General features: G+C 41.6%; 1 protein-coding gene across 1 annotated transcript in view; it reads left to right on the top strand.

Annotated features, from left to right (window-relative positions):
* Positions 1-11,184, top strand: part of vwa3a (von Willebrand factor A domain containing 3A) — a 46,158-nt gene extending 34,974 nt beyond the window's left edge. The window contains exons 24-31 of the mRNA XM_081377993.1: positions 1,236-1,388; positions 1,481-1,589; positions 2,847-2,991; positions 3,840-3,984; positions 4,914-5,065; positions 10,665-10,782; positions 10,903-11,000; positions 11,079-11,184. Coding sequence (XP_081234119.1) covers positions 1,236-1,388; positions 1,481-1,589; positions 2,847-2,991; positions 3,840-3,984; positions 4,914-5,065; positions 10,665-10,782; positions 10,903-11,000; positions 11,079-11,118 — 960 coding nt within the window. The 3' untranslated portion in view covers positions 11,119-11,184. The remainder of the gene's footprint in view (positions 1-1,235; positions 1,389-1,480; positions 1,590-2,846; positions 2,992-3,839; positions 3,985-4,913; positions 5,066-10,664; positions 10,783-10,902; positions 11,001-11,078) is intronic.
* The last annotated feature ends 3,445 nt before the right edge of the window (positions 11,185-14,629 follow it).

The following is a 14,629-nucleotide window of genomic DNA, read 5'->3' as shown; positions in this document are numbered from 1 at the left end:
AACTCCATAGCAAACACTCAGAACGCCTCAGCAAATGTGATAGGAGGGATAATAGAAAGTGTTTTAATGTCCGTACAAAATTACACACTGCAGCTTTAAACAGGATATATTGTGCCCTTTTACAAAGTCTTGATTTTTTTTTTTAGGTTGTACTAGAACAGGTTTTTATGCTTGAATGTTTAAAAACATTATTTTCCTCATATCCTCCATTGTTGCAGCTCCTCTCTTCCCAGTCTGCCAGTAACGCTCTGTTTAGTTCCTGTCTCTATGAAGCCCCTCCTTCTGAAAAGCACATGTGCTCTGATTGGCTGGATCAGTGTGTTGTGATTGGCTGGATCTGGATCAGTGTGTTGTGGTTGGCTGGATCTGGATCAGTGTGTTGTGATCGGTTGGATCAGTGTGTTGTGATCGGTTGGATCAGTGTGTTGTGTTCGGTTGGATCAGTGTGTTGTGATCGGTTGGATCAGTGTGTTGTGATCGGTTGGATTAGTGTGTTGTGATCGGTTGGATCAGTGTGTTGTGATTGGTTGGATCAGTGTGTTGTGATTGGTTGGATCAGTGTGTTGTGATTGGTTGGACCAGTGTGTTGTGATTGGTTGGACCAGTGTGTTGTGATTGGTTGGACCAGTGTGTTGTGATTGGTTGGATCAGTGTGTTGTGATTAGTTGGATCAGTGTGTTGTGATTGGTTGGATCAGTGTGTTGTGATTGGTTGGATCAGTGTGTTGTGATTGGTTGGACCAGTGTGTTGTGATTGGTTGGACCAGTGTGTTGTGATTGGTTGGATCAGTGTGTTGTGATTAGTTGGATCAGTGTGTTGTGATTGGTTGGATCAGTGTGTTGTGATTGGTTGGACCAGTGTGTTGTGATTGGTTGGACCAGTGTGTTGTGATTGGTTGGACCAGTGTGTTGTGATTGGTTGGACCAGTGTGTTGCGATTGGTGATTGCAACTACTAACTAACTCAACCAGGCCTTTATTTAGCATATTAATGATTTAAATGAGGAATACTGTGACGTGTTCGTTCCCGGAAGAAAATCAAGACTACAATGGAGGCGTTTCAGGGAGTTTAAAATAAGTGACACTGGCATCGAGAATAACTCCCGCTGGAGGGACTTTGTGCTTTTTCATGCAACAAACTGCTACATTACACACTAAAAGTCGTTAGATTAATCATTATTAAATCAGTGTTTGTGTGTTTTGTGTTTTCTGTGTGTTTGTGTGTGTGCTCTTTAAGTGGCTGAAAAGGTTTGGTATAAAGAATCTGAAGTTGGACCTCCACAAACTGATATCTGGACCTGAATGCTGCCATCACAACAAACTGGTGCGGTCCGTCCAGAAGAGAGTGTCTGCTAAATACTGCGGCATATTCCCCAGCGTCCACGTCAATGTGAGCCCAGCGCTGTGTGACGCCAGTCATGCTGAGGAGGATGTGTGTGTGTTGCATGTTTAGTGAACGGTTTGTCTTGATGTTCCTCATAGGGGGCGGTGAAACACCTGCATCTGACTCCTGGAGAGTTAAAGCACTACCTCAGTCAGACGGAGAAGCTGATGCAGCGATACAGCAGAAGACTGGAGTGGTTACTGACAGGTACAGTACAGGTGTTCATCACACACACTCTCTGAAGTGACTCAAAAACACTACTGACACTCTTATTGAGGTCTTCTGGGAGGAAGATGATTGTGTGCTTGCTTTTATGTGAAAAACTGTCTTGTTTGTTAACCGTCACCTCTATATTTGAGCATAGATCTGAATATAAATAGAAATCACGAAAGCTTTGAAATACAGATTCCTCACGAGTCAAAATGACCCGAGGCCCTAAAACTATAGAAAGCTTTTAATTTTGATCACATTTTTATAATTTTTAATGCAATTTTTTTGAAGACTTTTATTTTATTTACCTTTAAATTACTAAATGTGATCAATATATAATAAATAAATATTAATGTAAGCATATTCCTCACATTCGTTCAACTTAAATTCAAAATAACTCACAATTTCATGCCTAACCCTTTTAATTCAGCTCAGAATATCTTGCATTGGGTGGCTTTGCCGACCTCTTGTGGAAAAGTAATAATATAACATGATATTTCATGACTCTTGCCACTAGATGGCCTTATAGCTCTATATATGGAGCAAATGAGCTGTTTCTGCTGGATATTTTACGAAATAAAATCAAGCCCATATGCCTAACCAAGTTTTGTTCCAAATTTTTATATTGAGCCCACTGGAAAGATTTAAAGTGGCATTTTCATAGTAACTCTCTGTCCAGTTATGAAATGGTTTTCACAGGTATTTTGAATGAGACCTAATTTATAATGATTACTGAGATATCTGATAAGGAAAAGTGCAATTATAAAGTGCACCATCTGTCCATCTGCCGTTAAAAGGCTACAGTAATGCACTACAGAAGAAATAACTGAGGAAAGAGAGGTTTCTCTCTTTGCAGTTCGCAACCAATTCATGTTTTTGGATAATTGGTGACTAATTCATATGAATTTGTACAATATCATTCATATATTTTCGTAAAATCTGCTTGGAGTGGACCTTCATGCTTTGTTTTTTGTTTTTTCGAAAAAATCATACATTTCCATGAGAATCACATTCATCCGAGAAAATAATTTTTTCTCCTGAGATCAGGTTGGTGGTATACGTGTCTGTATATGGATCATTCCAGTACCAAACGCAAAAATTTGAGTACGGCTCTGCTCCAAAACATAGTGCTCTTTTGCACAGGCATTAGTTTAAGGGCTCAAAGGCTGTTCCTGAAGGATAGGGATTAGCAGGAGACAGAAGCTCACTGGGTTTCTCCTGCCATGTGTATCTCTCGTGTGTGTGTGTGAGCAGGCAGCAGGCGAATGTTCGGATCCGTGCTGGAGAAGGACGTGTGTGTTCTGCTGGATGTGTCCGGATCAATGGCCCCGTTCCTCCCTGAACTCCAGAAGGGACTGACCGCACTGATCTGGGATCAGCTGCATGCCAACAGCGTCAGGTGAGGGACTCTTCTTGCTCTATAGAGGGAAGATATAGAAAAATCTCTTTCACACTCACCTGTCCTTCCACTGATTGGCCGAACAGAGAGTCCTGGTCTGAACTCATGCTATTGATTGAGTGAGTGAGACCCTTCTCACAGACTGAGGCTACGTCTACATTAATCTGGATGCATTTGAAAACGACATTTTCGCTTAAAAACGCTCTCCGTCCACACTAGCGAAAAACACTAAATTCAAAACCTTACAAAAGCTCACTGAGATGATACAGACGGAAAAATAAATAATAAAGTTATCATGCAATTCTTCTGACTGGATAATTTTATTTATTTAGCAAATATCTCCGGATTCACTGATGTGTCCAGTTCGCACTCACTCATTATATGTTTGGTCTGAAACGCTAAAACTGCTCTCATGTTTTGTCACAGGACAGTGAATGTGAGTGAATGTTCTGTCATCTTTTCAGGACTGTGATATGAAGAGTGTGCAAAGTAACATATTTTAGCAACTGTGTGAAAGTGAATAGCACATAACAGGCACAATACCGGTATAAACATGAATATCTATGTGTTCAATATGCGTCACATGACTAAACTTACGTCATCGTTTTTAAATACCTCCGTTTTCACAGTCCACACTACAATGCGAGAACGGCGTTTTCAAAGTTATCCACTTTGGAGAGCGTTTTGTAAAATGTATTAGTGTGGACACGGCCTGTGATGACACATTTCCACAGTTCACCAGACTAGAAATGTGAAATGGGTTCAAAATACACCTGAATATGTCCTATACTTGCCTCCTATCATGGTTAGTGACTGTGAGTTTGCTGTCCGGTGTGTGTGTGTGTCAGGTTTACCCTGCTGGCGTTCTCTGGAGGGGTGTGTGTGTGGCAGCCGGCGCTGGTGGAGTCCAGTGAGGATCAGTGTGTGGAGGCAGTGCAGTGGTTGAGTCGGCTCACTTCACACGGGCCTTCACACACACTGCAGGCGCTGCAGGTACTCTCTCAACAACTGCCTTTATACACACTGTTATCACATGGCTCTTTGGAAAACACCATCGGGATTGGTCGATGGCAGCAGTGTGTGCTCAACTCAGCTTACACTCGTTTTAGTTATAAGAACATTTTTCAAACATTCTGTTTTGGTCATGGAAACTTTCAAATGTCCATGTTTACCTGTTTAACCCTCTTCTCCTGCACTCAGGCCCTGTTTACAGCTGGTATTGAGGTGTGTTTTGGTGGATCGGATCACAAGTAGACGAGGGAGACACGTTCACGTTAACACCTGGTGTTTTAATCCGTCTCTTTTGCCCACTTTCAGCCACTTCTGTCCTGATTTCTTCAAGAGGAGGGTTTATGGGCGGGGAAATATATGGGCTTTTCAGATCTATTAATCTAATGGATGAAATAAGCTCACGCAATTTACATACGAACACGACTGGAGACGACGGAAAAAACACACAGAGATCATCAGCTTTAGTTTCTGCTCTGACTGACACAAGACCAGCTGAACGCTGTGAGTGTGTGTGGTGAGAGAATATTGTGTTTGGTGCGTTATTACTCCTCAAACCAAAGTTTGACAGTTGACAGTTTAAACCCCGTCTGGCTAGAGCTCTTCTCATAATGTTCCTCATTAGTCCAGTAGACGGAGAGTAGACGGTGTTTTGTGGCTGTTTGAACACATTCGATCACATGAGTGTTTATACTACGAAAGCACTCCGGTCAAATGTGTTTTCTCTCCCTCTGGAAGTGGTGGAAAGTGGACACGCTCAAAGCGTTTTAGACCCTGTTTACTCCTGTATTTAGAGTCGTCCACGTGTGATCCGATCGACCAACACGCTTCTTAATACCAGGGGTAAACAGGGCCTCAGTGGTTCTGGTGTTTGTAAGTGTAAGTGTGACTGTGTGAAATGCTTCTTTGCTCAGGCCGGCTGTGGTCTGTCAGATGATGTTGGTCTGTATCTGATCTGTGATGGAAGGAGTGACTCCAGCCACAGTCTAATACTGAGAGAGATCGAGACCCTGAGACGAGAGAAGAGCTTCACCGTCCACACCGTCGCACTCAACCACCATGACAGGTCAACTATAAACGCCCGTTCACACCAACGACAACAACTATAAAGATATACTTCTAAAAATCATTCTCAATATTAAAGAATAGCAGAGTTCACACCTCGACTATAGCGATAACGGCACAGAGACACGATATCGGAGGAATCACTTTCAGAACGATTTTATCCAGATGATGAACGATAAAATCACTGACAGCCAATCAGAATCCTTCCTGCTGTAACGAGTTTGAGCATTTAAAGGGACATAAAAACAAGTGCTTAAAATAAACAGAACGATACGGTCCGCTAATGTGGATGCTAATATAGTTATCTTTATATTTATCTTTACAGTTCTCGTTATTGGTGAACAAGAATTAATGCTGCCTTTGTATTGATCCTTGGTCAAGATTCAGGACTTTTTTTTTGTCTGCTTTCATCGCAGAAAGTGTTACTTCGGCAACAGATTTTGTGTTTTATGAATAAATATTTTTTATTAGATTGGAATGATGTCTATGTAGTAGTTAGTCATGAAAACACCTAAAATCAGTGATATACGACGAGTGATTATGATTTTCCAGCCATTTCTCACTGATGCTTCCAAGACTATCACAACATCCTTGCAGTTTTAACAAGTTCTCATCTCTCAGCCAGCTCGATGTTCCCTAATATCATCTTTTTTTTTTTTTTTTTTATCCAATTTTAGGGGGTATTTTCAACTAAAAACAAAAGGTTTTATTTTTTTTTATTATTTTTTTACGCAGTTTTAGGGCCTGAAAACACAAACTTTTGAAAACTGGTTTCAAAGTGCAAGTTTTTGGCCAAGTAAACTAATAAAAACGTGAATTTGTGAAAACCGTGACGTCATGTATTATGTGTTCAGTCTATAGATGTGTAGTGTTTCTTTATAAAGTGACATCGCCATCTACTGGCCTGGCATGAATAATACAACGGTTTTAGTCGTATCTACAGATCCGTGTGAATGAGGATCATTTTGACAACATTGTCGTCTGTACTTGAAAAGTTTTCAAGAACGCAAAGGAAAACCTTTTGCATTATTACATCGTTGTTGTGTTACTCACTTTAAACATTCTATAAGTAACTTTGCAACTACATGTCAAGTAGCCCTAACTAACCCTAACCCTAACTCGAGTATTAGTAAACTGTTAGGTTAGGGCAGGGGTCTCCAACCTTTTTTCATTTAAGAGATACTTTTTAAAAATGAAAGTGGCCGAGAGCTACTCATGTAATGCAATACTTAAATCTCTTAAATAATGTCTCATAACTCTAATATTAACAACTATGCAAACTGTTTTTGACCTAAAATAGTTATTGTAGGCCTATGTGTCACCCTTAATTGTCAGAGATAAAAAAATAAAACTTAATTATACTGTAAAAACACATAATTATTGTTGATTTTATAGTGCATCATAACTAGAGATGAAATGGTATGAAAATGTAATTTCATGATTGTAGTGACCAAAATCTTCATGGTTATCACAGAATCCTGTTCAAAAAGTACTAATACTATAGGCCGGGAGCCAGGTCCACTCCTCAGGATGTTTTTGCTACCTTTTTTTCACTATTATTTCCTATTATCTTATACCTTGGGCCATCACAAGTTGATAATGACCACCCCCAACTCAGCCCCGTTTGGTCTCGGGGGCCAAAAAACACCCTTTTTGGGAAAAGCTTTTGGCGGAATGATGTAATTGTGAATATTAAGGTACTGCAGCTACATAAATGGCCATATAACCCTAAAATTTTGCATGGTGTATCCTGACACATAGGGGAAACTAGCAGAAAAAGATTCTGGGGATTGCTGCCTTTTTGCTGTCAAATATCACCCTCAACATACCCCAAAAGACAAAAAAATGTCTGTCCGCCTGACACATTGTCATCAAAAGTGATCATTTTCAAGCATTTTATTATACATATCACTGCCTCAAATGTACATGAAAAACTTCCCAAGTTTATAAGCTTCAATTTAAGTCCAAGATGACCTTTCTATCTAGAGGATTATAGCTGGTATAACCAAAGTTCTCCACTGTACCTCAAATCGGAGAAAACAGAACTTTCAAGCATTACCATTCCATATGGGTTCCATAAGTCCACAAAGTCCTCGCAACACAAGGAATAAAGATGAATCTAGTGTGCAGTCTGTTATCAAAAAGCCAACCTTCAATAGAGTAAACGTTAGTAACCTTCTGTACAGGTAAACATTCTTTACAGCCAAATGGCGAAACTAAAATACAGCTCAAACATAAAATAGAAAACAGTTATTTGGTTTTTAGATCTTTTTGCTGCTTATCCATGCTGTACTTCGACTACTGGTCATGTTAGTGTATTGTATTAGTGTAGAACATAAACTCTCAATCATCATGTTCCTCCTCTTCCTCATATTCATCTATATTCGTATAGATTTCATCAGTCAAATCATCATCTGTTTCATGCTCTCCATGATGGTGACCTCAAACGAAAACATTTTCAGTAAGACATCAACATCTATACCTCTGTTAATTCTCAATAAAAACTTCTGTAGACGTGTGACAGAAAATAAAGTCAGTCTGGTTCGTAATATAGTAATATTTATATTCTACACTAATACAATACACTAACATGACCAGTCGTCGAAGTACACCATGGATAAGCAGCAAAAAGATCTAAGAACGAAATAAATGTTTTTTATTTTACATTTGAGCTGTATTTTAGTTCTCTCTACGTACGTCGTGACCGACTGATAGGAATCTCGCTATAGAGGCCAATCTACTTCAAGTGAAACTAAAACGAGCCAATACACATTGGCATGCAATCATTTGCATTAGCTGTTCAGCCCCGCATGGCGGGAATATAATGAGCAGAAGATGCGATTGCATTTCAGTTTTTTGCTTCGGAGCCAAGCACTTCGATGTGTTCTACATATCTTCAAGGAGATTGTGAAACTGAGCGAGCTTCTTCTTCTTCGGACCTCTCCACACTGGTGCGGGTGACACAGCGCAGCAGCGCGAGCGGTTTTCTTTTTTTTTTTTTTTTTTTTTTTTGACTTGAGCAAACAAAAGCTGTGCTCACAGCTGGTAAGGTGTGCTTGAGAGCACTCAAAGGCCGTTTTCACAGCTGGTAAGACTTGTGTGTGGAGATCGCAGTCCTACTGGCGAAGGATGCGATAGAGCGGTCCCTCCAGCCAATATGAGGTCAGGGCACTACAGTCCCTACTTCATTGTACCCAAGAAAGGTGGTGGGTTCAAAATGCTCACGCAGAAACGCATTTTCAAATGCATCCGTCCCCAAGATTGGTTTGCAGCAATCGACCTGAAGGACGCCCACTTTCATGTCTTGATTCTTCCTCGACACAGGCCATTTCTGTGCTTTGCTTTGGAGGGTCGAGCATATCAGTACAAGGTCCTGCCCTTCGGGCTATCCCTGTCTCCCCGTGTCTTCACGAAAGTCGCGGAGGGGGCCCTTGTTTCCATGAGAGAACAGGGCGTGTGCATCCTCAACTATTTCGACGACTGGCTCATATTAGCACACTCTCGAGATCAGTTATGCGAACACAGGGAACTCACGCTCAGGCACCTCAGCCAGTTGGGTCTTCCGGTCAACTGGGAGAAGAGCAAACTCGCCCCCATGCAGAGGATCTCTTTTCTCGGTATGGAGTTTAATTCGGTCGCACAGACAGCGCGCCTCACAGAGCAACACGCTCAGTCGTGCTGAACTGCTTGAACACCTTCAAAGGCAGGACGGCGGTCCCACTGGGATTCTTTCAGAGGCTCCTGGGGCATATGGCAGCGGCAGCCGCGGTAACTCCATTGGGCTGCTCCATATGAGACCGCTTCAGCACTGGCTTCATGGCTGAGTCCCGAGATGGGCGTGGCATTACGGCACTCACCGGGTGACAATCACACCGGAGTGCCGCCAGACCTTCAGCCCGTGGTCAGACCCCTCGTTCCTGCGGGCAGGAGTCCCCTTGGAACAGGTGTCCAGGCATGCTGTGGTGTTCACAGACGCCTCTGCCACCGGCTGGGGTGCAACATACAACGGGCATGCAGTGTCAGGGGTGTGGACGGGCCCTCAACTGCATTGGCACATCAACTGCCTCGAGTTGCTAGCAGTACGTCTCGCTCTGAGCCACTTAAAGAGGCCGCTACAGGGCAGAGACGTGCTGGTCTGTATGGACAACACTGCAACCATTGCGTACATCAACCGACAAGGTGGTCTACGCTCTCGTCACATGTCGCAACTCGCCCGCCATCTCCTCCTCTGGAGTCAGAAGCATCTGAGGTCACTTCGAGCCATGTATGTCCCCGGTGTGCTCAACCGTGTGGCCGACGAGCTATCACGAGCTGTGCTCCCGGGAGAATGGCGGCTCCACCCCCAGGCAGTTCAGCTGATCTGGAGAGAGTTCGGGGAGGCTCAGGTAGACCTGTTTGCCTCCTCAGATACCTCCCACTGCTAGCTGTTTTACTCCCTGACTGAGGGAACACTCGGTACGGATGCACTGGCACACAGCTGGCCCCGGGGCCTCTGCAAATATGCGTTCCCCCCAGTGAGCCTACTTACACACGCGCAGACTGTGCAAAGTCAGGGAGGACGAGGAGCAGGTCCTTCTGGTGGCCCCCTATTGGCCCACCCAGACCTGGTTCCCAGAACTCATGCTCCTCGTGACAGTCCATGACCTTAAAAAACCTTAATATTCACAATTACATCATTCCGCCAAAAGCTTTTCCCAAAAAGGGTGTTTTTTGGCCCCTGAGACCAAACAGGGCCGAGTTGGGGGTGGTCATTACCAACTTGTGATGGCCCAAGGTATAAGATAATAGGAAATAATAGTGAAAAAAAGGTAGCAAAAAACATCCTGAGGAGTGGACTTGGCTCCCGGCCTACTACACAATAAAATCAATTCACCTCAATTCACATCAAGTTTTATGTCAAAAAACAGCAAATAACAAATAAACTTAGCATCAATATGCACTTTTTGTTTACATAAACATTAAAATAATAACATTAAAAATGATGGCCAAATTTGAAACGAGTGTCTTGCAACATGTACTAACATGTACAAGTTCAAATAAAGTTTTGACAAAAAAAAGATAAATTACTGACATTTACAATGCACATTAGCTTATCTTTTATTATTAATAGTAAAATTCGGTCCGATTTTCCCGTGGCATCTGTCGTTGCTATGCAACCAAGCACCGCGCTCTCCACAACGACAAAGTTTTAATAGCTAATGGATTTCCACCACCAAAAAACGCTTGTTCTAGCTCTGCTACTAGATTTATTTACGGAGAAGAAAAAAACACCCGTAGTGTTTGGGTGCACTCCCATCCTTCATGCTGACTCGCTGCGCCTGGAAAAAATGAGCGCGTCGCTTCAATTATTTGAAATAACGAACTTGAGCACGCAAAAGACGCGATATGTGAACGGCCCTTGGCGAGCTACATCCAATCAGGCCACAAGCTACTGGTAGCTCGCGAGCGGCGTGTTGGAGACCACTGGGTTAGGGCTTGCAAAGTTACTTGAAGTTGGTAGAATGTCTAAAGTGGACTATTGAAATAAAGTGTGTTTAACTTTGAAATGTATCACAGTGTGTGTAATAGTGTGATTTGATCAGTTCAGTGTTTTTGAACAGATCTGGCAGTGAGTTTCTGAAGTGTCTGGCCCATAAAACCGGAGGCCGTTTCCACCAGGCTCCTGAAAACACGGATCCGGATCTGATCAGAAAACTGCTGTCAGACCCGGGCAGCGCAGTGCGTATATGTGCTCAACATCACCACACTGCAGGAGTTTGTGGCGTTCAACATGTTCAAAGCATTTCTGCAGATTCTTTGTTATGAAATGTGTTGATTCTTGTTTGTCCTCAATCAAAGGATCCAGTGCTTCCACAATTTGAGGGGGACGATCTGAGGAAACTATCAGAAGAGATCGAGAAGCTGAGATTGTTCCAGAAACAAGCTAAAGCTTTCAGGTGTGTGTTCATTCAGGCAACAGTGCTGATGTAATGATTGTGGACTTTTTAATACGCTGACTTTACTTTTTTTCATAGGGAAACTATTCTGGGGTCGAGGAACCTGGAGGGAACGTAGACGCTGATCTCAATGCCTGTTCAAATCACTTTATTCAGAATAAACCTACACTATGGAGTAAAACATGTGCTGGAGTTTCACTCAACTATCGTGTTTCACTCACTCAAACATCTATAAATCATTTAATAAGGCCTAATGTAAGAATATTTGGTAAGACTTTATTTTACAGTGTCCCTGGTAAACATTTTACATGTAGTTACTGTAGTTATAACTAGAAATTGTGCATAATAAAAAAAAAAAAACTAACCCTATAGTAATATAATCATTATTACTCATTATAAAACCATCAACAGGTAACCATCGTCACCTGATCTCATTTCACTTTAGCTCTCTTTGCTGCTGCAAATGTGTTTGACAAACACACTGTCACAGCGGCCAAAAAAACACAATATATATTTATTAAGAGTTAAGAGCCCAACTACTGGAAACACTAATCACTGTTATGGTGACTTCAAATGAAACACATTAGAGTTAAACTCTGTTAATTCTCAATAAAACTTGTGTAGCCGTCTGACAGAAATAAAGTCAGTCTGGTTAGTAATAAGTGAAGCTGGTAATGCTGTTTGTGGAGTTGTTTAATCCTCCTCTGCTGAGATCTTCACAGATTTAATGTCTTCTTTTCTCTTCAGTTGATTTCATCTAAGGCTGTGGCTGAAATGACTCCATATTTAATATACACAGACTTTGTGTCTCAGATAACGTCCAGTTCTGGTTTATTTCTTTGCTCTTGGCTGACATGTGGCATTGCTATGCAGAGGTGTAAAGTCCAGGTTCAGAAAGTAAAAGTCCTCCTCAGTATTTTGTTCCAATCACCTGGATTTGCTAATTCAGCAGGAGAGAGAACTAATTAGTGAAATCAGCTGACAGAGTTTATGGGTGGAATAAACATATGGCAGGACTTTTACTCTTTGACCCCTGGATTACCCACCTCTGGTCGCAAGTGTTTCAGTGTGTGTCGCAAGTGTTTCAGTGTGTGTCACAAGTGTTTCAGTGTGTGTCACAAGTGTTTCAGTGTGTCGCAAGTGTTTCCGTGTGTGTCGCAAGTGTTTCAGTGTGTCGCAAGTATTTCAGTGTGTGTCACAAGTGTTTCAGTGTGTCGCAAGTATTTCAGTGTGTCGCAAGTGTTTCCGTGTGTGTCGCAAGTGTTTCAGTGTGTCGCAAGTGTTTCAGTGTGTGTCGCAAGTATTTCCATGTGTGTTGCAAGTGTTTCCGTGTGTGTCGCAAGTGTTTCAGTGTGTCGCAAGTGTTTCAGTGTGTGTCGCAAGTATTTCCATGTGTGTTGCAAGTGTTTCAGTGTGTTTTGTCCCATACGGCCTCCCATAAATAACCTGACTCATGACAATTTCATGTAGTAATAATACGAATATTTCCTGTACATGCCTCAGGCTATGATCAACTCATTCATCAGACTCCTCTGCTTATTTGACAGCTGGTTGAACCAGTTTCTTTGGTTCTTTTTAGATGGAAGTGTTAACAGAGGTATTAGACAAGGGGTTTCGACAAGTCCGTATTTATTTTAATAGCTGAACTTTTGGCAATTAATTTGAAAAATAGCAAATACATCAGGCCCTTGAATGTTTTGGGGAGTCATAATATCAAGGCTGCAGTCAAAGTGGATGGACACTGTTGAACTCTATTATAGAATATCTTGAACTCATACCCTGCCTTTAACAGGCTTATTAAGGCTGAGATTACTCCATATTTAATATACACAGAGTTTGTGGCTCAGATAAGGTCCAGTTCTGGTTTATTTCTTTGCTCTTGGCTGACATGTGCCATTGTTATGGCCTGCTTGTGGCCTAGATCTGGCAAACAGGAGTGAGCCACCCAAGGGCCGTCATGTGTAGGGGTGTAAATCGGACAGTTAATCATGATACGATACGATATAGATTCTCTCAGCCAGCGATACGATATTTGCCGATACCTCAAAAAATTCTATGATACATTTACGATTCGTTTCAGGGCTATGTCGACCGATTAAATCGATATTTAGATATCACGTGCCAAGTGTACACAACCAGTTACGTTTATTAACTCACACTAATACATGCAAAAATATATAACATGAAAGTTTAATTAAACTCTTTGAGAATTGCACACCCTCTCCCAATTGGGATATTTAAAAGTTATTTGTTACAAGTAAAAAAAAAAAAAAAACATGAAATATGAAAATGAACAAGAACGGAGTTATCTGTTTTTGCAAATTAACTCTATAACAGAAGAGTTCATTTGCAAAAAATAGATAACTCAGTTCTTGTTAATTTTCATAGGCCAGGGGTCGGCAAGTAACTTTGGCCGCGGGCCAATATTTTTTTAGCCAGTAGGTGGTGGGCCAGCTACACAGAGTAGGCCTATGGATACAAATTAAATACTGTGGGGTGAGATTTCGGTCACAATTCTGCGCACGCAAGATCACATTTTGAGCGTGCAAAAGGGCATTTCGCACGCGCGTGAACTGAGTTTTGTGGAGAAATGTTCATCTCGCAGATAAGAAAATATTGCGAGCGAACGAAAATCAATTTTGCATTTAAAATAAGTATTTGGATGTGCGCGGACGTTCTCTTTCTCGTGTGCAAAGTTTCACTTTCTTGCTCCTTTCATACCAGCCGTGAGCGCTCTCTAAGCGCAGACGGCTCGCTTGCTCAACACAACCCAGCGTTACAATATGCCATAATTCCAGCCAATCAGAGATGAGACTGCTAAATTCTGATTGGCTGGCTTGAAAACCAATCACAAGACTCCCTGCATCATCGACTGCGGAAGAGGAAAAGTGCATGGTGGAAGCATAGACAGTATAAGAAGGGTGGAAGAGATGTTTGTTTAATAACTTTTATCAATTAAATTTAAGTTCAAATGTCTACCATTCGAAGACCACACGTAAGTAGCTTATTTTTAATCAAAATTCAATTGTACTATTACTGTATAATGTACATAGTGGCATGTCCCAGTGTTTCCTACACCTCAAGTGGTAGTTCTAACTTCTTTCTGAACTGCAAGTTATGTAATTAACATTACTGAGGGGTAATTTTTCATTTTTTTGCAGTGAGGGAAAATAAGCCTGCATCCCAAATACAGTCCATCCTAAATAGTAGTTAAGATTATTAATCCAGTCTATATTTTTACAGTAGACTAATATACATAATACATGCAGAATGGTCCACCTTTACATTGATATGACAAGCATACATGTGTAATTTTTAAGGCAAATGTAATTTGACAGAAACATAATTTGACCTCTATTCCACAGGATATTCTGAAAGAGCAGTTTTTGGAGAGCAACCACTTAACCTTGATTACTTGGAGTTCATGAGCCACCATGAGCTTGTTATACTTGAATCCTTTTCTGGACAGATAGACATCCCCCCAGAGATTTTAGATGGACTACGAAATCTTTATCACCTGGTAAGGTCTGAGATTGAAGCCACATGTGTGCCAAGTGTGGAAGTGGAAAGAGTCGTTGGTCCAGGTGCTGGATGCCCAAAAACTGTAATTGAGAGAGAAAAACTACAAG

This window comes from Scardinius erythrophthalmus (genome assembly GCF_964197995.2).
Source record: "Scardinius erythrophthalmus genome assembly, chromosome: 1".
Classification (NCBI taxonomy): domain Eukaryota; kingdom Metazoa; phylum Chordata; class Actinopteri; order Cypriniformes; family Leuciscidae; genus Scardinius; species Scardinius erythrophthalmus.
This window is presented reverse-complemented; position numbering and strand designations above follow the sequence as displayed.